The 26,107-nt window shown below is 45.2% G+C and overlaps 1 protein-coding gene across 2 annotated transcripts in view; it reads right to left on the bottom strand.

The window, feature by feature from the left end:
- Positions 1-1,909: 1,909 nt before the first annotated feature.
- Psen1 (presenilin 1) overlaps positions 1,910-26,107 on the bottom strand; it is a 46,072-nt gene continuing 21,874 nt past the window's right edge. For both annotated transcript variants that reach the window (XM_021201691.2, XM_029540779.1), the window contains exons 4-12: positions 23,091-23,341; positions 20,737-20,878; positions 13,820-13,887; positions 11,941-12,161; positions 8,403-8,501; positions 7,943-8,029; positions 6,051-6,224; positions 5,011-5,129; positions 1,910-3,088 (exon numbers count right to left, since the gene is read on the bottom strand). In XM_021201691.2, the coding sequence (XP_021057350.1) occupies positions 2,933-3,088; positions 5,011-5,129; positions 6,051-6,224; positions 7,943-8,029; positions 8,403-8,501; positions 11,941-12,161; positions 13,820-13,887; positions 20,737-20,878; positions 23,091-23,341 (1,317 nt within the window). In that variant the 3' untranslated portion in view covers positions 1,910-2,932. The remainder of the gene's footprint in view (positions 3,089-5,010; positions 5,130-6,050; positions 6,225-7,942; positions 8,030-8,402; positions 8,502-11,940; positions 12,162-13,819; positions 13,888-20,736; positions 20,879-23,090; positions 23,342-26,107) is intronic.

The following is a 26,107-nucleotide window of genomic DNA, read 5'->3' as shown; positions in this document are numbered from 1 at the left end:
TGTGCAGAAATAAACATAATATGTGCATGTATGTACATACACAAGTATATATGTAACTTGACACAATGGTCCATGTCTTGTGACACCCAGCACTTGTAACGTGAAGGCAGAAGGATTATACATTTGAGTTCAGCCCAGGCTATACTAGAGACCCTAACCAATATCCACAGACAGAACAAACAGTAAACATACTATTCACTCGGGCATCTATCACAAAAGGATACTAAACTTTCAAGTGATGTTTACAAGCAAAACCACAGGCCTTTGCCCCTTTGTGGTGAAGTCAATAGATTGCTTTTGGCTGGTGTCTTTTGCTAATAGATTGCTTTTGGCTTTTGCTCGCTCTCTCTCTCTCTCTTTTCCTCTTGGAGAAATGTAGTCATTCGGTGTGAAAGCTGTGTACCTAGGACCCCTTGAACCCAGCAGGATCAAAAACAGGAAGGAGCGCCCTTCCTCTGCAGCCCCTGATATCCTGTAGGCATCAGAGCACAGCCCTGAAGCTACTGCATTTCTCCCCACTGTCTTTCCATTAAGCAGGCGGGGCCAGTGGCTTTATCCCCGATGATGCCTGGCTCGTGGCCACCCCTCTCCTGGACTTACACACCTGCACACAAACACAGCCTATTCATACCCTCTTGTCACCAAACACACGACACACTTGGGGCCCTTACACACACTGCTCCAGCTGAGACTGGCAAAAGTGCCTTGAACCAAAACTTCCAATCTGCCGTCTGTGTGTGGGCAGCAAGGTCTTCGAATAGGAGCTGGTGAGGTGGCTCTTGCCTGCAGCGGACGCACCTGGTGACCTGAATTTGAACCTCAGAACCCATGTAATTGAGGAGAGCTGACACCACAGGGCTGTCCTGACATATGCATGAGAATAAAAAAAACGACAGACCCTTCTAACCCACAGCCCCTTCCCTGCATGGCTCCCTTTTCCTGCTCTTTTCATCAGCCTGAGATGAGTCTGTTTGGGTTTCTATTCTTTAAATATAGCCTGGGAACTGAACCCAGGGCCTAGAGCACCACACTCTCCCAGAGCTATACCCTCAGCTTCTCTTTTGTGGGTTTTGTATGGAATTATTCCTCAGGAGCTGTCCGTCCACCTTGCTTTTTCCACAGGCCTAGACCTTGATGAGGCTGGGCTGAGGCCAGCAAGCCTAGGGACCCACCAGTTGCCACCTCACCACAGAGGGGACTACTAGACCTGACTCCTAAGGTCAAATTCTTACTAGGATTGTTCCAGACCAAATGAGATGGCTACTAGTGCAGCACTTGCTAGCATGCCCAAAGGCCCAGGGCTAGATCAACAGTACTCTTGTGTGACCCAAATTAAGTTCTAAACTCTAATGAGACCCACTTTAGGGAAAGTGGGTCCTAGGAGAGGCTGGGAGAGAAAGCCAGCCGCCTTGCTTGAGCCATATTGGTTTCTCAAGTCTTTTCAGTTGGTCTCCTGGCTGAGGCGGCTGCTGCTCGGTCTGTGTTCAGCCTAAGGGTCCGCAGCGCCCACGCTCAGCTGTAAGCTTGCCACCACCGCTCACCTCACACAATGGAGCACTGAGGTGAGAGAAGAGGCAAACCAGAATCGAGTGAGGCTGCTTCTGAGGCTCCTGAGGGCAGAGCCTTGCCCCTCACACCAGCCTGTGCAGCTAGCTCAATCTGCCCCACGGCTGTGGGAAGCCCCTGTCTTTCCTCTTGGCAGTTGGTTAAATCCTGCATCTGGGCACTTCCACAGCTAACCAAGAAACACCTTTTCTCCTAACCCTTGGTTTTTCCCGACACAATTGGTTCATGAACTGACCAACTCCCAGCACTGGACATTACTCGGAGCTATCCCCCAGCCCCTAGTTTAAATCGTGCCCTCGGGAGTGGATTGCGGTGACAAAAAACCAGCCAGGACAGAGAGCGCTTCACCAGCCACTCATTGCTTTAATTCTTTGGGCACACATCCTATTTGCCATCGAAGGAGCCATGGCAGTCCGCTGACAGCACTGACTAATTGGACACGTAGTATTTGCATCCCATGAGGAAACCCCTGGGTTATCCGACACTGGCTACCTCCCAGAGCTGCCTTGTCTGCTGTCACGGAACCACTGTGGGGCAAGGGAGAGACAGGGAGAGGAAACTTCCGGGCCAGAAGTAAGCTTAGAGTGTGTCTAAAAATGAGGAATTTGTGGGAAACCCAGAAATCACTTAAGGATGACAAGGGACTGTTGAGCAATAGATCCATCATTTCAAGAAAATATAAACTTTGGAAGTCAAGGTTACAACTCTCAGGATAAAGCAACCCCAAATTCATCCAGCCTGGCCTTGGGAAGAAATGGCAACCACAGATATTAGTGAGAGTGTTTGAGAAAAATGGTCAGTCACTGATGTGACAGGGGTTAGGTTTGTGTAGGGCGGAGTCCTTATTTAAACTTACAATTGGGCAGCAAAGAGGAGCCTGAGAGGGAGGCCCGGGCCCAGTGCCACCTCCACACGGAACCTCCTGCACAGTGAGAGTTCACCTAGCACGTGCTTTATTTCCAACGTGGTGTGGAAGATGGCAGCTCTGTTTGGTTCACCTCACTTCATTTAACCTCTTGAGAGTTCCCAGCGCTGGTAAATCTCCATGCCCAAGGGTCAAAGCTGGCAGAGCCCAGCAGCTCCTCAGCCCAGCACAGTTCCTTGTCCTTGTCTCTCAAGTCACTGAGGAACACCGTCCGCTGCAGCGATGGATGTTGGAAACCGTTCTCTGTAGACACTTCCTTCCATAGTCCAGTAGTGTGGGTGGCTAGGGAGACCTGGAAGGAAGCTGCAGAAGTCCAGATGGAGTCCTGCCTTTGTTAGCTGAGGACACAGGGAAGTCATCCGTCTCCTCCTCGGGTTTGCTCTCTGTTTTTATTTTTTTGATAATCAAAGAAGAAACATCCATGTTCTAACTGCAGAAAGGCTAGATATAAAACTGGTGGAATGCAAGTTGGTCCATGAAGGGCTGCACAAGGTAATCTGTGGCGAAGTAGAACACGAGCCCGAAGGTGATGGAGATGGGGAGGGCTGGCAACGCTTTCTTGAAAATGGCGAGCAGAAGTAACGTAAGGCACAGGCCCTGTGGAGACAGAGGCATACTCAAGACCATCTCCAGCCACACGGCATCAGCACCACCTTCAGTGAATACTCTCCATGAGGCCTAACTTTTACAACAACATCTTATGAACTCTGGAGTCATGAGAGAAGAGTGTAGCTTGTGGCCCTGGGCCTGACGGCCACACAGCAGCTCCTCAGGAGGCTGAGGCAGGACTGTCTGAGGCCAGAACCTGAGACCTGGCTGGAAACAGCGAAAGCTGGCTCAAGGGAGACGGGAAAGAGAAGACAGGACGGGATACAAGGGCAAAACAAGAAAAAAAGTCTGTGCTGAAGACAGAGCCCAGGGAGGGCCCTGTGCATGGGAGTGTGGCCCTCTACAAAAACGCAGTGGTTGCTTTTTTTTCTTCATTTATATACACACAACCCAGACTGGCTTCAAACTCTGAATCTTTCTCCCTCAGCCTCCTAAGTGCCAGGAGGTAAGTATGCACCATGATGCCTGGATTAAAGGGGAAAAAAAAATTTTTTTTGAGACAAGCTGACTTCAGATCCCCCATATAGCTAAGGAGGACCTTGAACTTCCAACCCTTCTCCTTCCATCTCCGTAGTGTTGGGAATGTGCCCCGTGCCTGTACTATGTGTGTGGAGGTTGAATGCAGGGCTTTGGACTATTCAGGAACTCTCACAGCTGAACTATACACCCCAACGCCAAGCAGTAAGAAATAGTTCATTTGTTATTAGTGAGTCAGGTTTTTGTTTTTAAGATGGGCTCTCAATATATAGCCTAGAACTTAACAAGGTTGACCTTGAACTCAGAGATCCACCTGCCTTTGCCTCCAGAATGCCAGGATTAAAAGGTGCATGCCAACACATCCAGCTTTCTAAGTCAGGCTTGAAAGCCACAGCCATCATGCTATGCACTGGGCTTGTCTCTCGCTGCTGCCCCAAGCAAGCGCGGTGCAGGCTGTGGATCAGCTATAAGAGCACTGACTGTTCTATGACTCAGCCCGTGGACTATGACAGCCTTTGTTGAGCTTTACACTGCTGGACTCTCAAAGTTTTTCATTTCATTTCTTTTCTTCCCCCTCCTCCCTATCCCCCCACCCCCACCCCAGACAGGGTTTCTCTGTGTAGCCCTGGCTGTCCTGGAACTCACTCTGTAGACCAGGCTCATCAGAGATCCACCTGCCTCTACCTCCCAAGTGCTGGGATCAAAGGTGTGTGCCATTATGGCTCACAGTGGTTTCTAATGAGAAGCACTCACAGTTTCCTGGAGAACTCTTAAGAACTACTCACAACTAATTACCCAAGGGCAGGACAAAGGTGAGCACAGGGCTGAGACCAGAAGCTGGTGCAGGAGGAGACTACAGCAGGCACCTGGTGCTCCTGTTCGCTCCCCAGCAATACACTCCGCAGAAAAGACACAGCTACGCTGGAAGCACCGGCTGATTTTAATGTGTGGCCAGAGTGGGGAGAAACTCAGGCAGGCTCTGATTATCCATTTTTAAAAAGCTTCTCAAAGGATTGGAGTTCTTAGCCTGCCTGGAGTCAAAAGAGAATTCTCCGAGCTAGAAAGATGGCAGGGCAGGTAAAAAGCACTTGCCACTCAAACACGACACCTGAGTTTGATCTCTGGAAGTCATGTAAGAAGCTGGATGTGGTGGGCACTCACCCGTAATCCTAGTGTTCCTATGGAGAGATGGGGAGTTAGAATAGGCCAGAGTGCACGGCTCATGGTAAAAACACAAGACACTCTCCCTCTGGTGGAAGGAAAGCCCCAGCTCCCAAAAAGTTGTTCTCTGAGAGACCCTGCCTCAAGTGGAAGGAAAAACGTTCTCTGTCACACAAATGCCACCGTATATGTGTACAAACACACTTAAAAGAAAATTACCATAAAGGTATGCAGAATCAGTTTTCTGACCAATTTTGCCAGCATATACTTACGATCAGTATGGCTACAAAGCAGGCTATGGTTGTGTTCCAGTCCCCACTGGCGGTTGCTGAGGCCTTACCAACCAGAACACTGTAGAAAATGAAATCTCCCAGTCCAAGTTTTACTCCTCCTAAAAAAAGAAAGATTAAGTTTGTCATTCTTTCTTATTTTGTTTTCCAGACAAGGTCTTGTTATGTAGCTCAGGCTGGCCTTGAACTTGTGAACCTGCCTCAGCCACTCAAGTCCTAGGACTACAAGTGTGTATCACCACACCCAACTCTGTGATTTCATAATTCAAATATATGATCGCAAGCTGGGCAGGGTGGCATGAGCATGCACTCTGAGCTACTCAGAAGTCTGAGGAGGAGGACCATTTAAGGCTAGGAGTGTGAGCCTGCCTGGGCAACACAGTGACACTTTGTCTAAAAAACAAAGCCAAATGAATTAAAAAGCACCGTCCCACACTGAAGGAGAAGTCAGTAAGTGGTATATACAATTCAGGCCTCAGAGAGATTGTCTTCTTTCCCTTCTCTTCTTTCTGTTTTAAATTCTGTGTGACTCTGGAATCTCAATTCCCACCTCCCCGCCATGACGCTGCTCGGATTATCTGCTTATCATCTTAATTCACCACTCTCTCTCTCTCTTTTGTGTACATGTATTAAAAGAGGGGCACTGAAGATGTGTGCTATGTGTGTCCTTGGTGCCTAGAGGCCAAACATAGATGGCTGGTGTCTTCGTGAATCCTTCTCTAGCTTAGTTTTGGAGCTGGCATAGTACACGGAGCTGGAATGGATTCAGTTAGAGTGGCTGGTCAGCAAGCCCCAGAGGTCGTCCTGTCTCTACCTGCCCAGAGCTGTGAGCACAGATGTCTGAGGACACACACACACACACACACACACTGTGAGTGTTGGAGATTAAACTCAGCCTCTTATGTTTGTTTGGCAAACACCTGAATAAGCTATTTCCCTGGTAAAACTCAACGTCCTCTGAGAGACAGATAACCCTGCCACCTAAAGACCCCCATGATGTCAGACAGAGGTGATGCACGTACGTTCCTCCGGGTCTTCACTCGTTAGAATGCTCCCAGAAAGTTCCTGGGCAGCAGCTCTTGACTCGGGAGTGGAGCGATGAGGCCCCAGGTGACTGTCTCTTTGGGCTTCCCACTCCTCACTGAAGCCACCATCATCGTTCCCAGAACCACTGTCCTGTGTCTCCCTTTCCGCTCCTTTAAGAGAGAAGGTTAGTTAGAGCACTTAATCCTTAGACCATCGCCTCCACATTCCAGAGGGCGGAGTGTCAGTTAAGGTGAGCACAGTAATTCCTTTTCTCCGTGTAAGTTCTACAGTGGAGGAACTGTGATGGGGCACTGTCTTGGAGGGTTGACATTTTCTCCTTTATTTCCTCTTTCTAAGGAAGGAAGAAATGGCTTCCATCTTCCCTGCATGCGGTCTGGCTATGCCCAGTCCTGCGACTGTCAGGACCACAGGGAAATGAGGGCTGCAGACAACCCAGTATGTCATAGTTGGCAGAGTAGGAACCATGTAGAACCTGCACCCTTGTCAACACCAACAGGAAACATCTTGTTCAGTCTTCTCCAGAGCTTAGGAAAACATTGAGCACACTCCTAGGGATCACCAAAAATACACCACCAACAATGTGCTGGCTACCTACTACACCAACCTGACACAAGCTAGAGTCATCACAGAGGAGGGACCCTCAATTGAGAAAATGCCTCCATACGATAGTGCTGGAGCTGCAGGCAGTCCTATAGGGCATATTCTTGAGTAACTGATGGGGAAAGCCCAGCCCATCATGGGTGGGACATCCCTGGGCTGGTGGTACAAGTTCAAGAAAAAGAAAGCAGGCTGAGGCAGCTGTGGGGAGTAAGCAGCGCCCCTCCGCTGCCCCAGTTCAGCTCCTGCCTCCAGGTCCCTCCTATCTGAGTTCCTGTCCTGAGTTCCTTTGCTAACCAACAGTGATGTGGAAGTGTAAGCTGAATAAACCCCTTTCTTCCCAAGGTTCTTTAACCATGGTGGGTTTTTTTCACCCCAGTAGTAACCCTGATTAAGGCAAACAGTCACAACTTTTCTCTTTAGCTTAATATGGTATGTGGGGCTGGAGAGATGGCTCTTCCAAAGGACTTGGGGTTTGTTCCCAATATCCACATGGTGGCTCACAAGCACCCAAGCCCATGGCATTGAATGTCCTCTGCTGACCTCCACAGGTACCAGCCATGTATGTGCACTATATGCATGTAGGCGAAACACTCAAACACATACAAATACATATATGTATACATATAAAATAAAAATTATTTTACTTTAAATTAGACCTATAGCCTTAATTAGGCCTGAAATCTTAATTTTCTTTTTCAACTTTCTAAGGTTTGTCTTTTTAAGAAAACTTCTTTCTGCTTCAGTTTTACACCACCCTGTTCTTCACTTCTTTCTGACAGAGCTTCTGATGTTTTCTTTAGTGTCTTCTGCAGCATCACAGTCCTTGGTTGTCACCATTACCCAGTCCACTGAAATACTGACCTTCCTAGTGTAAGCTTGACTGCACTCCCACCAAATGTTTTCAGTTACCCTGGACATACTGGACAAGAGACCCCTGCACTCCTACCTCTTTCTGTGACAAGATCTCCCCACACCGTCATGGCTAGTCTTGAACTCACGGTGTCTGGGGGAATTTCAGCTCCTTGAATAGTCCTATGTGCATTTACTGGGGAGAGCCTGTTTCTCTAGGAGATTCTCGTGAAATCTTTCATTATCACATTTCTCCCTACATCCAGGGCTTCTCAGGCAAGTGCTCTGGCCCTGAGCTTCAGCAAGGAGAGTGTGACCAAAGAGAAGGTTAAAATTACTCCTTTGTCATTTCAATTATTTATCTACAAATGGCAATGAACCTGCAAAACTAGGGTATTTATAAACGAGCTCCACCTACTTTGTGTGTTATACTTGGGGTTTTTGGGTACCCTCCTTTGGGCTTCTGGGTCTCCTTCAGCCATATTCACCAACCACACCATTGTTGCTGTTGAGAAAGACAAAGCTGCAGGTGAGTTCCTAAACCCAGGACACTGCTCTAGCAAGCAAGAGGCCTCACTTCTCTACAGAAAACAGTGGTCTTTGTGCAGAGGTAACTCAGGATTAAAACCATACAAGATTGCAGGTTAAGAAACAAACATAAAACAATGTACCAGGGTAGGAGAGATGACTTAGGGGTTGAGCCATGAATAAGTGGCTGCTCTTGGAAAGGACCTGGGTTTGATTCCTAGCACCCATATGGTGGCTCAGAACCATCCATAAATCCAGTTCCAGGGATCCAAGGCTCTCTTCTGACTTCTGATCTCCACGGGCGTCTTAACACTGAACACACTAACAGAGCGTTGCTCCAGCGTACTTACAGGAATAGATAAGAGCTGGAAAGAGAGTCTCATTTCTTTCCTGGGCTGTTTCAACCAGCATACGAAGTGGGCCTTTGGGGCACAAAACAGCCACCAAATCTAGAAAGAGGAAAAATAAAAAAAGACATCCAATAAATATACTGACTAAAATGTGTAAATGGATATACGCAGGGGAGGACTTACCCGAGGAAACAAGTCTAATTTTTTTTTTTTTAAAAAAAGAGTTGGGTAAATATGAAAATATTTGCAGTTTAGCAGCCAAGAGAAAAAGCAACCTAAACAAAATAAAACAGAACCCATCGAAGACCTGGGTAAATTATACTCTGGCCTCACCACTGTGTGCTCAATCTACGGTATGTGATTACTGGGGTCTAGACACGATTCTTCTTAGCCTGAAGGAAAGAGGCAGAGACAGCACAATAGAACTATTCTAGAGTAGTTCTCACTGTGGAACAAGCAGAGATGGGAGGGAGCTTTTTAAAAAAAAATTTACTTACAAGTTACAAATAGACACCATTCCAAATATCAAACTTTTTGTAATACTAAGAGTAGAGTGGAGGAGAGTGTCCTGCCTTTACAGACAGCAGAAGTGGGTGAGCTGCTCTAACACTTGAACAGCATTGAGGCCTGCACTCAATCCCCAGCACCACAAAGCAAGTAGACATAACTAAGGAATTTGCAATAAGTGAGCAACACATTTAAATAAAATGATAGCTCTGTATATGACAAAGTTTAATATTTCTTCAGTTTCCAGTCATTAGGTATTTCACAAATATTTAGGTCTTAGAACATCTGGTGGTGCTAAAAACTGACCTGAGAGAAGCCCTGATAGGCCTAAATTATGTCTGGTTCTAACACCATTTTCTCCCATAAACTACAACTTGTCTTTCATTTTCTGTTATAGAAATGCAGAAAACCTCAAACATTTAAAAATATCAAACAGGTATAGTTAAAACGGTAAAGGGAGACTTGACAGCTGACGTCACTTCATTCAGGCCTTCAGACGGTCACTCTCCGCAGAACGTAAGAACAGCACAGTGGTAACACTCTCCTCTACGCTTCCATTTATATGTTCAAGTGAGAAAAGCAAGATTTCCTGTGCTTGCAACTAATGAGATCTTCAGCTGTTTTAAAGCTGCCACATCCTGTACCTATTTTGGTTTTATGACATGTTTCCCCTTATAGAATCTTGAAATGAATAGACTGAGTTATTTTTAGTGCAATTAAAATGAATGAAAATTAATTTACTTAAAAGGTTTCAGAACACTTCTGACAGACCACTTTGAGACCTTGTAAGGAAGAGGTTGAGAGTCACTATGTAAACACTGGGTGCCCAGCTCATCCATACTCAGAAGACCTGAAGCTGCAGGGTCTCCCGTGTGCTGTGAGCAGAGGCTGAAGGTCATGGAGAGAGTAACTCATGGAGAGAATTCAGACTCTAGGTCAAGCCACATGCAAGCGACCAGCAAATTATTTACCTCTGTAACCTTCAAGCTTCTTAGCAACAAAAACCCTATGAAAACTACCTTGCCAACTCCCTGGGGTGGTATTGTAAATTACATTATTTATTGTGCTTGCTTGCACAAGGGTGTGTGTACGTGTAATTTGCAGGAAATGGTTCTCTCCTGTCGCCTTGTGACTCCTGGGGCTCCTGAGGTTGTCAGGCTTGGTGATAAGTCCTTTTCTGGCTGAGCCATCCCTCTAGCTCACAACGGGCTTCCTGCTCTCTGCCATGCAGGATAGACGGTGACCGACAAGACATCACTAAGATGAAGAAGTCACCATGAAGGTGAGATATGGAGGGTGACTTTTCTAACCCTGACTTAAGCAGTTGCTCAAGTGGACAACAGAATTGGCTTGGTTCTAATCCCACAGGTTTGCTCCTTCAGTTAAAGGGGGACGAGCTTTCAGTTTCAGTCACCACGTGCTTCACTGTTTGAACAGTGACGAAGGAGCATCCTCTGTAAAACAGTGGCCACTGACTCGTCCCTGACAACAGATCCCTTTTTAGCTTTCATGTGGCACAAGAGCTGGAGGATAAAGCCAGGCCCAGTTACCATGGCTAGAGTATTATTGTGACTTCTCAGGACCCATGGCACAGCAGCTGTTAAAAAGTATGTTTAAATTTTTTTAAATTTATTTTTGTTGTTGTTGATTTTGGTTTTATTCCAGACAGTTTCTCTGTATAGCCCTGGCTGTCCTGGAACTTGCTCTGTAGACCAGGCTGGCCTTGAACTCATGGAGATCCACCTGCCTCTGCTTTCCAAGTGCTGGGATTAAAGGCATGTGACACCATCACCCAGCTAAAATAATAGGTTTTTCCTGAGAACCTTCACAACACTTATGGACTCTATCCACAGGTCTTTCTGTAGAATTTAAGTATAATAAACAAACAGGCACTGGAATTCCTTTACAAATGTAAACCTCACTCTCAGAACTTTTCTCTTCAGAGAGGCTCTCAAAACATAGCCTGGACTGAACTTCTAATTCTTCTGCCTTCATCTGTAATCCCAAGTGTTGGGATTATAGGACATTACTACCCTTAATAGTTTACTACTTATTTAATTAAAAAAATATTTTTTCAAAAAGGGTTTAAGTGTCCCAAGCTGGTCTGAAACTTACTATATTAGCCATGGATAACCTTGAAACTCCTGGTCCTCCTGCCTCTACCTCCCAAGTGCTGAGATCACACATGTGCACACACGTCAGGACAAAGTTAATCTTTAAAGGGGTGATTCCACTAAGTTGCTGTATATTTTGATCTTAAAAATGAATTGAGAAGATATGACCCCCTTCTCTGGCCTCTGCAGGCACAAGGAATGCAGGTAGTGCATAGACACACTTACAGGCAAAACGCACTACACATAAAGTAAAACCCTGAAGGGAGAAGATTAACTGAGAGCAGTGAGACAGCTCAATAGTGATGCGGGCCACCATGCCTGCCCTTTGGAGTTCACTTGGTCCCCAGGACCCGAGGGAGGGGAGCACTCACTGCTGAAGCAGCCCTCTGACCTCTACACTCAGCCAGGACACAAGCCCTTCCCCCAAAATGGAATACAGTTTCAAACATGAGCTTAACGGTTTACAGTGTGAGCCTGCTGCTAGCACATCTCAGTATCCAGTATCCACTGACTCGCTGAACTCTTACAAGCCTGGAGACTTGTTCCCAACTTACAAAACTCAGGGGCACTGCTGGTGGCGGCTGGTGGCTTTGCTGCTTTGTTTACTGGGGTCTGGGGACTAAAGCCAGAGCCTCACATGTGGGTAGAAGTTCTCATTCTAAGTCTTCAGGGCAGTGGCTCCTCCCATCAACCCAGCTCAGAGTCCTAAGGGACACTACAAATCCTCACTCTCAGGCTGGGCTGGGGCTCAGGCCACAGCACTTGCCTTGCAATCCTTAGCATTGTAACAGGAAAAGCACTGAAGCCTACGGGAGATGACCATTAAGAGTTTCCTGAAGTCAAGAGAACTAGACGAGGGAGGAAAACACACCAGTGAGTATTTCTGTGATGAACAAAGTGTCAGTCTGGAGTTTTACCATATACTGAAATCACAGCCAAGATGAGCCATGCGGTCCATTCAGGGAGGTACTTGATAAATACCAGGGCCATGAGGGCACTGATCATAATGAGATACGCCTGCTGCAGTCGAAGGGGGCCTTTCCAGTGAATGGCGATCATCCCGACCACACCAAAATTCCAGATCAGGAGCGCTACTGTAACGTAGTCCACGGCAACATTGTAGGTCTTAAATACTTCCCTGAAAACAACCAGGCAAGGGTTTGAAGTGACTCATGTGCGATAACTCTTATGAACACATTGCTTAGAACGAAGATTCTGAACTATTAACTATTCACATCCCACACTTGCTTTTCCTAGGACCTATGCTGTGCTGTTTTTTACGTAGCACCTTGCTCTTAAGTATCACATTTCCCTCCAGCAGAACATATTTTAATGGGTACTACTACATTATTTACATAAATGAGCACATAGTATCACAGGTCACACCTGTAAAAATAAAAACAAAAACTATAAAAAAAAAAGAAAATCATATCACCTATACTTATCATACTGTATTTTATGAAATTCTACTTTAAAGGTCTGAAATTAGAAAAAGATGAATAGTGAAAACATAAATGATATTTTCATAATAACATTATAATACTATATATAATATCATCAGACACTGAGGAGAACAGTGTCTAAGAGTACAGCAGGAGATTTATCTATCAATCTCTAAAAGGATGACCAGACTTGTCTGTGTGAAGCTGGGATGGACCTCAAGGCCTCGTGTGTACTGAGCATGCACTCCAGCATGGAGCTGATGCTGCTAGCCCGCTGCCTGGCACCGTGTGTGCTTTCTGTGGGTGAGTGTGCCTGTAAGGGCACATGTACAAGCCAGAAGTTGACACAGTGTCTCTCACTGAACTTGATGCTTGCTGTTTTGGCTAGATCCCAGCAAGTCCCTGGGATCTGTCTGTCACTGACTCCCATTGCTAGAGTTACAGGAAATTGTCCCTGCGCTGGCCTGGCTTCTATGTAGGTTCTGAGCACCCAAACTCAGGTCTTCATGGGTGACTTCAGGTCAGCAAACACTGACATCTTAGTTATCTCCCCAGACCCTGGCTACCTTTTCTATGTAAGAAAACTATTTTAACTTCTGGAGAACAAACTCTATCATCTAAGAGACTGTAACTATAGTAGACACCCTAAGTAGCAGAAGAGAAAGAATACACTCAAGTACAGACTGTGGGACATGGGGCTGTCTAGGAAGGTGGATTTTCTCCCTTTTTGAAATTCTAAAATAAAGCAAAAGTGTTGAAGTTTCTGAATGAGGTGGCAATGTATATTATACTAAGAATTTCAGATATTCTAAAATGAAGCTAAACTCAACTCTTAGCTAGGTATGTATAAATTTATATAAAGATGTGTAACACGTCTCCTCTCCTCTACCCCGTAATTCTCTCTAGGGAAAACCCTGCTGACAGCCACAAGTTAACCTCTGACTACCACATGCATATTGTGACACGTGGTGCCCATCCTTATAAAAAAGACAAGATCCCTATGTCAACACTAACTCATCTTTTATGTACCTGTTAAGATACAGTATGTGGGGCTGGAGAGATAGCTCAGTAGGTAAGAACACTGACTGCTTATCTGAAGGTCCTGAGTTCAAATCCCAGCAACCACATGGTGGCTCACAACCATCTGTAATGAGATCCGATGCCCTCTTCTGGTGTGTTTGAAGACAGCTACAGTGACAGCTTCAGTGTACTTACATATAATAATAAATAAATCTTTAAAAAAAATAAAATAAGATATAGTATGTGGAAAAAATGATTACTTAGAATAATTCATCAACAAGGTACATGGCTCTAAGGGCAGTGAAGAGAGAGACCAAAAACCTGTATTACTTACCCTAAGTAAATGAATGAAAAAAAGAACAGCAACAACAGAGATGAAATAATAAGCCAGGCATGGATGACCTAGAAGAGAGACAACTCAAATGTAACCAACAGATTCCATAGTTCCTAAACAAGGAGACTTCTAACATGAGAGACAGTATGTGCTAACAGTCTGCTTTCTAGTTTTCCTTTGTAGAGGCTGGGGTACACCAGTGCCCTTACACACGCTGGCAACTGCTACATTACTGGGTTCTAGCCCATGTCTATAGTCTACTTTTTCTTTTTCTGAGACACGGTTTTTCTGGGTAGCTTTAGCCGATTTGGAACTCATTCTGTAGACAAGGGTGGCCTTGAACTCAGAAATCTGCCTGCCTCTGCCTGCCGAGTGCTGGGATTGAAGGTGAGCACCACCACGCCCGGCTTCCATGTTCTCCTTTCAAATGTCAGAACAAACGCAGCTTGGGGAACAGCGCATACTTATGTGAGAATCCTGGGCGCAGTCAATTTTTAAAGTCTTTTATCTTTATTTTTTTTCAAAGATTTTTTATTATTATACATAAGTACACTGTAGCTGTCTTCTGACACACCTGAAGAGGGCGTCAGATCTCATTACAGGTGGTTATGAGCCACCATGTGGTTGCTGGGATTTGAACTCAGGACCTTCGTAAGAGCAGTCAATGCTCTTACCTGCTGAGCCATCTCACCAGTCCCAAGTTCTTTTTTAAAATAAACAAAAGACATCACTTGGCATTCACTTGCCAAAAAAAATTTATCAATAAAGATAATTTTTATTATTTACTCTTGCCTGTAAATAGAAAGAAAAAAAATATGGACAAAAAGAGCAATAAAGGGGTTGGAGAAATGGCTCAGTGGTTAAGAGCGGTTGACTGCTCTTCCAGAGGTTCTGAGTTCAATTCCCAGCAACCACATGGTGGCTCACAACCATCTGTAATGAGATTCAAGGCCCTCTTCTGGTGTGTCTGAGGATAGTGACAGTGTACTCACATACATAAAATAAATAAAATCTTAAAAGAAAAAGAAAAAAAAAAAGAAGAAGAGCAATAAAGGGGGCTGGAAAGATGGCTCAGTGGTTGAGAGCACATGCTGTTCTTTAGAATCCACACTCAACAATCCTCAGGAGATGTGAAGCTTCTGGTCTCTATGGGCACCTGCACATTCTGACTTACCATGTTTCTTCCATTCTTTATACTGTAATTTGCCTGTAATAAGGATGTAAAACTCTCCAGTTCAGACTGGTCAGCTGTGACTGTCAAAGCCTTGAGGAGCACCCCTAGTCTGGACAATCCACAGGAAGCAAGCCTTCCCTTCTCAAGTCTCCAGCTTAGCAGCTCCCTCGGCTCCCCAAAGGCTGGAAAGTCGGGAGTCCTGCTGCCAGCACTGAGCACTCTTTAAACCTGAGCCATCCGTGCTAGGAAGTTACAGATCATCTGTCACAAATGCATCACAACCAACTGCCTCTTCTGTGTCAGTCCCTGTCAGGGCCCCCAAGCCCTTCCTACAGACACTGTACAATCTAACACTGCTAGGAAAAATCCTCAGGGTTTATTTGCAAACAGGTCCCAGCAAGCTGCTTCTGAATGTCTGGCTCAAAAGCTCGCTCTACTTCATGCTGGAAGTCAAAGTAAACAACATTCTTGTATGGAATTGGCTGTGCTTCCTAAGACTCATTAAAAAACAACATGAAATAGCACAGATGAACGAGGGTGGAAATAGAGTTGGGTACCAACATTCCAGATGTTTTCAAATTTAGCAAAATTAAAACATGTACACAACTGACCCAAATGTTAAGGTCAGGTCTAGCTGACAGAATTAAGCACATTCCATGGTCTCTGCTCCATATGCAGCTACACCTGGAAGAACTCAAACCTCAGCTGAGTACTAAGAGAGGAGGCGGGAGCTAGGAAAGTGCAAGTGGGTTGCTTCAGTAGCCTTTAACCCTTCCTTTCTGCTCACTTCCACACAAGGCCTGCCAGAGCTGGCACTAGCAAGACAAGGGGAGACACTGGTCTCTCTTAAGCCAGCCACCAGCCACCCCCAGTCACAGGCCACACAAGGCCTGCCAGAGCTGGCACTAGCAAGACAAGGGGAGACACTGGTCTCTCTTAAGCCAGCCACCAGCCACCCCCAGTCACAGGAAAGAGGAGGCTCGAGCCCTGCACTTAGGGAGAAAAAAATCTTCACTCTGACAGGAGCCAGTGTGTGTCAGGGTATGAGACGAGTCTTGTGTAGCTCTCTGACTTCCCAGCTTTTGGCCCTGACACCAGGAAACAGTCTCAGTGTCTGGCTGGAAGAACAAAGACAGAAAAGCCCCAAGAAACCAGAAATCATATCTGGAAGCCATTCATGAGTTCACTGGTCTATCTTCCAGGAAGCATATGTGGCCATGACTCTTTTTCTGATTTAAAAAAGTATTTTATGGGTATGGGTGTTTTGTCTACATGTATATTTATGCACCGTGTGTGTGTGTGTGTGTGTGTGTGTATGTGTGTGTGTGTGTGTGTGTGTGTGTGTGTTTGTGTATGCATGTGCGCACAGCAATGCCTGCCAGGTGAGGGCAGCTAAGAATGCATGCAAGTACCACTGAGAAATACCCTGCAGCCCACAACAGATTGTTTTTGCTAACCCTGAAAACACTGAACTAAAATGAACCCAACTCTCTGTATTTATAAAAATAAAGTTTTCTATGTTGGGAGGAGAGAGAGAGAGAGAGAGAGAGAGAGAGAGAGAGAGAGAGAGAGAGAGAGAGAGAGAGAGAGAGAGAGTGAGAGTGTGTCTGCCAGCCAGGCTGACTCAAGGCAGGTCAGGGTCTATGGGCAGATTTCCTGGCCTGCTGAGGCATGGAACAATAAAAGGAGGTGCACTTGAGGCTCAAGAAAAGGGGCTGAAGATTCTATTGACCTTGGTGAAAGGAACAGGGAGGTTTTTGGATGGGAATAGATGTCATCTGTGTATATTTCAGCAATTGTTTCTGTTAGCCTACAGCTTTGCTTCCCACGGTACTGTAGTATAAGAAGGCTATGAGACATACACTTGATGCTGGTGTGGTATTGACCTGCAGCCCTCTCATAGCTGTCCCTTGCATATATTTTTTATCTTTCCTATGATCATCCTCACCACCCCCCATAGGACTGTTTGATTTCGTACTGGCTGCCCTGTATCTTTCTAGAAGACATTAATCTTAATACTTGAATACAATCTCAAATACAGTTAGAAGTGACAAAGAAAAGGAAAAATTCTTAGAAGCCCTCTTTTCCCTAAAAAGAAAATTTTAAAGGAAAGAAGAAATCAGGTCAGGTGGCATGAGGGTCAAAGTTTTTGGCATGTGCCAATCTTCAACTGCTCACATGCATGCAAAGTGACTCTAATAAACTCTTCAAAGATATAAACTCAAAATGACCAGAAATCAGTCATTCAAGGTACAAATCACCATGAATAAAAGTCAATAGAATTTTCCTTCCCCAAAACTTCAGATATTATAACACAGGAGAGTAACAGAAAAAAATTAAATCTGGACAAAAAGACTACATCCTAAATGATCTAACTTTTTTTTAAAGATTTATTTATGTATTTATTTATGTAAGTACACTGTAGCTGTCTTCAGACACTCCAGAAGGGGGCGTCAGATCTTGTTACGGGTGGTTGTGAGCCACCATGTGGTTGCTGAGATTTGAACTCAGGACCTTTGGAAGAGCGGTCGGGTGCTCTTACCCACTGAGCCATCTCACCAGCCCATGATCTAACATTTTTAAAACAGACAAATAAAAATTCTGGAAATGAAAACCTAACTACTAGATTTTAAATAACAGTATTAACAAACCATATAAGATGCAAAGAAGTTGAAAATATACCTTAAGTAAGGAAAAAGGGTGATGGGAGGGAGCATTATAACTTTCATTAAAAGGGCGAGGCATGGTGGAGAATTGCCTATAATCCACAACAGTCTGAGGCCAGCCTGGTCTACACAGTGAGCTCAAGGACAGCCAGAATACACAGTGAGGGTCTATCTCAAAACAAACAAACAAACAACAATTAAAAAAAAAAAAAACCCAAGACACTGGAGTACGTTTGTTTTTGTGGTATGTGAAATCAAGCTAAAGGAGTAGAAAGGGCTAGCCTGGAGTCGACTGGCCTGAAGGAACTTCGGAAAGGAAGTGACTAGTAAGAAAGAAGACAACGGATGAACAGGAACAACATTAAAAGGAAAGTAGGGCCCCGCACACATGCAGCAGATGTGTGGCTTGGTCTTCATGTGGGTACCCCAAAAACTGGAGCAGGGGATGTCCCTAAAGCTGTTGCCTACCTGTGGAATATGTTCCCTTAACTGGGCTGCACTGCCTGGCCTCAGTGGGAGAGGATGCACCTAGACCTCAAAGATGTGATGTGATAGGGTGGGGGGAGACCCAGTGGGGGCCTCCACCCTCTCAGAGGAGAAGGGGGAAGGGACTGTGTAAGGGGAGGGCAGCAATTGGGCTGTAAAATGAGTTAAATAAATAAGTAAATACATTTAAAAAAAAAAAAGTCAGCAAAGCAGACCTATTGAAGATAAGGGGATGAAGGATATGTGTTTGTAGATATCAAAGTAGAATTAATAAATCAACCAATGAACCATGGGTCCAATAAGCAATGACTTCTAGGCTGAAAGCACTGAATCAAAGTTGTATTCAGGACAGCAAGATGGCTTCGTAGGTGAAGGCACTTGCTGGCAGGCATGATAATGGAGTCGGATCCTCTTGGATGACATTTATTCTCCTCTGATCTGAGACATTCCTTTTAGAAGATGGGTGCTCATCAGCCTCAGACAAAAATCAAAGGCCACATAGCTGAGAGAACAGAACCTCACAAGATTCTTGCGGCCCACTCGGCAACAACACAGAAAAGAGCAAACGACCACTTGGGGTGGGGATTCTAGCAGCCCGAGTACAGAAAGGTGTCTGGGAGCTGCCCACAGCCGTGCAGGGAGCTCCACGGTGGTAGCTTTCGGGATCATCCCCATGTCGGAGTGGCCTTCTCAGCAACAGAGCTGCTTTTGAATCATCCCTGCTCCTTGTAAGCAACCCCCTAGTATAAGTATACTCTTGCCAGGCAGGGGTGGCGCACGCCTTTAATCCTAGCCCTTAGGAGGCAGAGGCAGGTGGATTTCTGAGTTTGTGGCCAGCCTGGTCTACAGAGTGAGCTCCAGGACAGCCAGGGCTACACAGAGAAACCCTGTCTCAGGAAAAAAACGAAAAGCATCTTCTTGTTAGTACCCCAACAAAAGCCTCACTAGCTCCCTGGTCAGACACTGGCTTCGCGGTCACTGTGGTACTGAATGGTATGCTTATCCCTTTCTGGGGCGAGCAGATATGTGTTGCAGAAAAAGTCAGTCACACAACACGGAAGGAGAGAAATGACTCCTGCAAACTGACCTCTGACTTCTACATATGAAGCATGGCACATACATGTCCACATACATATCTGCACATACATTTAGACATACACTATATAAATTTAATTTTTAAAAAATTTAAGGTTAGATCTGAGGGTACATAATCAATCCAGAGAGTAAATGATTTCGTTTTAAAGTTTTATTTTTGCCCTATGTGTATGCATGGTTGCCCTGTGTATGTGTGTATATGTGTGCAGTAAGTGCATTTGTGCCTGCCACCTCAGGAGCCAAAAGAAGTTGTTGGATCCCCTGGAAACAGAGTTAGGGATGAATATGAGCCAAGACGTGGGAATAGGAAACTGAATTCATCGGTTTCATGTCCTCTGCAGGAGCAGCCAGTGCTCCTACTGATAAACCATTTCTCCAGCCCTAACCATGGTTCTCTGAGAATCAAAGGAGGGGAAAGCCTCCAGAGCCTGGGACCAGGTTGTGAGCCTGAAGGGAAACTGCAACGGAGAAAAGGAACCATGGTCAGAACACACACTAACAAGTCAATGGCAAGAGGGTCCAGAAAAACATAGTTCGAAGAAGGCAGCGGATAGAACTAGGGAAGTATTGTTAGCTAGATAAACAGTTTCCATGAGGGAAAGAAAGGGAAGGCATAGTTTTTAGGAATTGAGGACTAGGTTTGGGAGGATTTTTACATAATGGTTGTCAGTCAATCAAGGCCAAATTCTCAAAGTGATTCCTTAGTCTCTGACCCACAGCAACTGTGACCCTGCCCCCATGCCTCATCTGGACAGCTAGGAAAGCAGGAGGTGTGCATGAGATGCTAAATGAAACACAGCATGTGCACATAGTCCATACAGTTGACTTATTGTCATCAACAGACCAGTGCAGGAAAAACTGAAAACAGAGGCAAGGAGAGGTAGTTGGGCCTGCATCTTTGCTGCAACTTCTCCCTGTGCCCCGTGACTAAGGCAAGAAGCAGTGTTGCTCCGAGAGACTAAACAAATGATGCTGGTGGTTCTCAAGTGAGGTACCCAGTCACTAATGCATTCAGTAGCAGCATTTGAAGGTGGCTTTATGGGACACTTAAATTCTATAGCACTATTTGTTAATGACAATATATACAAAAGTCTTTGGAATGCCATAGGCACACTATAAATAAAAATACTAAAAACACATGACCTTACATGAAAACACCTGTTTTCCATGTATGTCTTCTGGTACTTTCAACATGCTTCAGAATAAAAGGAAAAATAAGTTAGATCCAAAATATAAGACACTTCCTCTTTGCTAGACCAAGTCAAGACAAGGAGGCTGCGAAGGGGCTCAGAAGTGACGCTTACAAGCTTGAAGATTCGATATCCAAAACCCAAGCAAAGATGGAAGGAGCAAATGCATTCCACATAGCAGTCTTACCAACTGCACACACACACTCTGACACGCACAGGCCTGCATACACATCTCTCTACCTCTCCCCCCCCCCAGGACAATTCATAAGCAGGTCAAGGCGGACAGCAGCACTGTCTCATGCTCACCTTGTAGCACCTGTATTTATACAGAACCACCAGGAGGATGGTCATAACGACAATGACACTGATCATGATGGCAGCATTCAGGATCGAGTGCAGGGCTCTTTGTCCTACAGTCTCGGTGTCTTCTGTGAATGGGGTGTAGATCCTACAGAGGGAATCAAAATGCCAGCGTGTTAATGTCAAACCACACACTCCTTTAACACTGGAATTCACTGTGAGGTCCGTGGTGTACTCAGTCTTTTAGAATGCACCTTTTGCAGCTCATCAGTCAACCAGGGATTTTTTTTACTTGGTTGGTTAGTTTTTGAGACAGAATCTAGTAAGCTTGGAACTCACCATGTAGCCCAGACTGTGCTTGAACACGTGATCTTTCTGCCTTTGCATTCCAAGTGTGGAGATTATAGGTCTGCACCACCCTAGCTCTAGGTAATATTTTTTAAAAATGGTTTTAGAGCTTTGTTGTAGAAAGGCAGATGAAAGAGAGAAAGTAGAAAGAGAGAGGCCAGCCATGGCCATGTGGAGAGAGGGGAAGGGAGAGAGAGAAGGAGGACTAGAGAGTAAGAAAGGAGAGGGCTCAAGACAGCGAGGAGGGGCCAAGCAGCCCTCAAATAATTTTTTAAAATGTAGGCATATATTTTTATTTTAGATTGTGTGTGTGTGTACATGTGTGTACATTGCATGAATGTGTACAGATGTTCATGAAGGGCAGAGACACCCAATCCCTGGAGCTGGAGTTAAAAGTGGTTATGAGCTCTCTGATGGGGTGTTATGGACCCCTCAGTACATCCGCAAGAGTGGTGCACCCTCTTAACTGCTAAGCCATTTCTCCAACCCTCTAGCTAATCATTTTTAGCTTAAGAAAAATAGCTATCCTCTAAAATAACTTCTTCAGAGTGAAAGGACATAGACCTATGAGGAGATGAACTCACAGGTAGGCACTGGCTCCACCTAGTGGTTGCTTTGTACTGAAATAACGATCTCCCCCAAGGTTTTCTCCATAGCTTAATAGACTGTTAAATAACCAGGTTCTGCCACATTAACTACCGAGGCTGAACAACAGTTATTAGAGAGAGGTGGCAGGGTTTGAACAATGGTCTTTTATCTGTAGGGTGACCATTATTGGAGTTGTCTTCTCATATTTCATTTACATGAAAATACCTTTTTGTTTTTAAAAAAGATTTATGTATATGAGTATACTGTAGCTGTCTTCAGACACACCAGAGAGGGCATCCGATCCCATTACAGATGGTTGTGAGCCACCATGTGGTTGCTGGGAATTGAACTCATTACCCCTGGAGGAGCAGTCAGTGCTCTAACCGCTGAGCCATCTCTCCAGCCCCACATAAAAATACCTTAATTCCAAGTGCCAAGGCTTCCAGCACAATGACCTTACTTCTGCCCTTACAGCAGGCATGGCCATGAGACTGCATAGTGGCCAAGGAACTCTGAACAAGCTATAGAGGTCGTTCCTGCAGGGAGTGCTCTGGGCTCCCTGATGCCTGTGTCCCCTTCTCGACTCCCTCCTGCTGTAGAATGAAAGCCAAGGCGCCAGTCTGGACCCTAAGGATACCTAGGACAAAAGCTGAAGAAAGGAGCCCACATGCTTTGTGAGTAAAAGGCCCGTATACCAGTCTGGACTGCCTACCCCTGCACTGCTCTGTGGGAGAAAGAGGAGTGTCATTTGAGTTTCTATAACAGGCTCATAAACCAGGGTATGGTGGCACACACCTGTAATCCTAGCACTCAGGAGGCTGAGACAGGATCAAAAAGTTGAGACTAGCCAGGACTCCACAGTGAATTCCAGACTAGCCTGAGAAACAGTGAAAACAGGCTGTTATGAGATATACTAGGAAGGAGCTACTCCAGTAGATGAAGGTAGTTGCCTTTAAAGATTTAACACACAAGCCAAGATGAGGACCATAGGAATGTTGTTGTTTTGTTGTGTTGCTCAGCCTGGCCTGGAATCTGCATGCAGCAGAAGATGGGTTTGAGTCCCTGACTGACCCGTCTCACTGCTAAGTGATTAGGCATATGCCACCATGCTTGTGTCTCAATCACCACATGGTGGTCCCCCACAGCCATGGCTCCTAAACCTCTAAACTTCCATGAGCCATTTGCCAAGTGCTAGGATTTCAGGCCCTGCCATCATGCCTGCTGGCTCAAAAGTAATAATTCAAAAGGCTAGACCTAAAACAACAATAACACAACAAGATATCACATCGTCAATCCCGTCATCCCCCTAGCCCTCAGGAAAGATGAATGGTCCATGGTCCAGAGGCCCAGAGATCTTCGAGAGAATAACAACAAGCTACCAGGAAAAGCCACACCGGCCCAGAGAACGAAGCACTTATACATACAGCTGCCCGTCCTTCCGGGTATAGAAGCTGACTGATTTGATGGTGGCCACGACGACAACCATGCACAGGGTCACGGGGACAAAGAGCATGATGACATGCTTGGCTCCATATTTCAATGTCAGCTCTTCGTCTTCCTCCTCATCTTGCTCCACCACCTGCCTTGAGTTACTCTGGGGCCGGCCATTAGATATTGGCTCAGGGTTGTCAAGTCTCTGCCTGTCGTGATGCTGCTGCCGTTCTTGGCTGTCATTCTGAAGAACGAGAAATGCATTCAGTAAACCCGACTCTCAGCACAGGCATCCTGTAAGTCGTACACCTGGGATGTGTGGTAACGGCTCCACCAGGACTCAAGTTCTAAAATTTTGAAGCAAGAAAAAGCTACCTTACGGACAGTTCTAATGTCTAGATTGTTATTTGCTGCTGTTCCCCAAGGAAGCCAGGCCCTCCCTGCCGCTTCCCTGGGTACTGGCTCACTTCACCCCTCCTTCTATTCACCTCCTCAGGCAATCATGCCCCTCTTTGGAGGCTTGGCTTAAATACTATATACCTGTACCGAGGTTTCTTTTTATGATTTCTTTATTTTGTGTATAGGTGTTTTCCCCCATATATTTCTATGTACCACACATACACCTGGTGTCCACAGAGGCCAGAAGAGGGCATCAGATCCCCTGGAACTGAAGTTAAAGATGTTGTAAGCTGCCATGTAGGAATTGGGAATTGAACTTGGATCCTCTGGAAGAGCAAGTGCTCTTAACCAACCACAGAGCCAACTTTCCACCTCAAAATGTTCTTCATGCAGCTACAAACTTAGTAATCTCATCTTTTCAAATTCATGAAGTACTCCCTACCTGATTTTATTATTGCTGTTGTTATTTTAATTTTTCCAGACAAGGTTTCTCATGTATTCCAAGCTGTCCTGGCTATAGTCTCACTCTGTAGACCAGGCTGGCCTCGAACTCCGAGATCTAACCTGCCTCTGCCTCCCAAGTGCTGGGACTCATTATTAATAATACTTTAAAAAGCATATAGTGGTGTTCAAGATATCTCTCCATATTCTTTCTCACAACACCATGTAAGACTACAGTCATGGGGCTGGAGAGATGGCTCAGCAGTTACAAGTACTGACTGCTCTTCTGGAGGTCCTGAGTTCAATTCCCAGCAACCACGTGGTGGCTTACAACCCTCTGTAATGGGATCCAATGCCCTCTTCTAGTGTGTCTGAAGACAGCTACACTGTACTCATATGCATAAAATAAATAAACCTTAAAAAAAAAGACTACAATCACTTTTAAAAATTGCTTAGTTTTTTTAAAAAAAATCTCCCAGCCAGGCATGTAGCAGACATCTTCAATCCTGTCACCTGGGAGCTTAATGTCAGCCTGTTCTTTAGTGAGTTCCAGGCTAGCCAGAACTACATAGAGGGGCCCTAACTCCAAACCAAAGCGAACAAGCGCTCTCCTCAACAGCACGCGGGCCTTAAACAGCTCCCAGGCTTCTGTCCTTGACTTCCCACCCTCACTAAGCCTGAGAAAGAAAATAAATGCTAGATGGATGGACTGAATAAATTCATCATCTTTTATAAAATCCTACTTTCCTTGGGAAAACCCAGGACTCATCCTGTTATAGTTTTTTAAAAAAAAACAAAAAACAAAAAAAAAACATTTTTATTGATTCCTTATGAATTTCATATCATGCACCTCAATCCCACTCATGTCTCTGTCTTTCCATCTTTGCCCTCCAACCTTGCAAACTCCCCTGCAAAAGAAAATAAAACAAAGACTCTCCTAGGGACGCTGTGGAGTGTCCCACAGTATATATACCCTTTTGTCCCAACAGCTTCACTTGCAAATGTTCATTGCACTGAGTCTTTGGTCTGGCTTGAGGCCTCTGGCTTTCTGCTACACTATCGACACTGGACACTCACTGGGAGTCGTCTTAAACATCCTGTTGTCGCCCTGTGTCTTGAAGTCCTGCAGCTTTGACCCCATCACGTGTTTCAGCAACTCCCACAGGAGCTGTTATGCTCATCCCTGCTGTGCTTCCTGTCCCTGTGCTAAAAACTGACCCCAGAGCCCCATGCATGCTTAGCAAGAGCTTTTCCATTACCAAACTGGGTCTCAATTCCTGGCTTTACTGTGTTTTTAAGTGTGCGTGTGTGTGTGGGGGTGGTGGTGGTGGTGGTGGTGGTGGTGTGTGTGTGTACAGATACTTGGGTCATCAGACGTGGAGGCATGTGACCTTATCCAATGATCCATCTCATTGGCCCTTGGCTATTTCTTATTTTTTTTTTTTATTTTGGTATTTTTTAATTCATTTGTTAAAACTTAAATTTTTCCAATGGTAAAATGAATAAAAAGAACAGTAAAAGACTGGTGAGACAGCTCAGAAGGCAAAGGGACTTGTTGGCAATCCTAACAATCAATTCTCTGAAACCACATGATGGAAGGAAAGCCAACTTCCAGTGTTAATAGTTACTGTTGGTAAACAGCACCTGATTAAGCTAAGTTCTTTCAGGAAGATGATTGCAAACACAACCTGCCTTCAAATCAATCTCTCGCTCTCGCTCTTATAATTTACATTTTTTTAAAGATTTATTTACTTATTATAAATAAGTACACTGTAGCTGTCTTCAGACATACCAAACGAGGGCATCAGATCTCATTACAGATGGCTNTGAGCCACCAAGTGGTTGCTGGGATTTGAGCTCAGGACCTCTGGAAGAGCAGTCAGTGCTCTTAACCGCTGAGCCATCTCTCCAGCCCCAAGAGACCAAATCTTGAAAATATGATGCCTGAGATAAACAGGAAAGGAGACCTGAGCAGTGATGGCTTGTCTCATGTTTCTATAAAATAGGGACTATGACATGTACATATCCTTTGATTTTTCACTCTATTGCCATCCCGTAACAGGTGAAGAAAGAGACACAGCTAGTGAATGTCAGAGGGTCTGACCCAGGACAACCTGCTTCCAGAAAAATGGTCTCCTTAATCTATCATCTACCGGGGGGGGGGGGGGGG

The sequence above is a fragment of the Mus pahari genome, chromosome 7 (assembly GCF_900095145.1).
Source record: "Mus pahari chromosome 7, PAHARI_EIJ_v1.1, whole genome shotgun sequence".
Taxonomy (NCBI): Eukaryota; Metazoa; Chordata; class Mammalia; order Rodentia; family Muridae; genus Mus; species Mus pahari.
The sequence above is the reverse complement of the archived record's forward strand: the minus strand, read 5'-3'. Positions and strand labels throughout refer to the sequence as shown.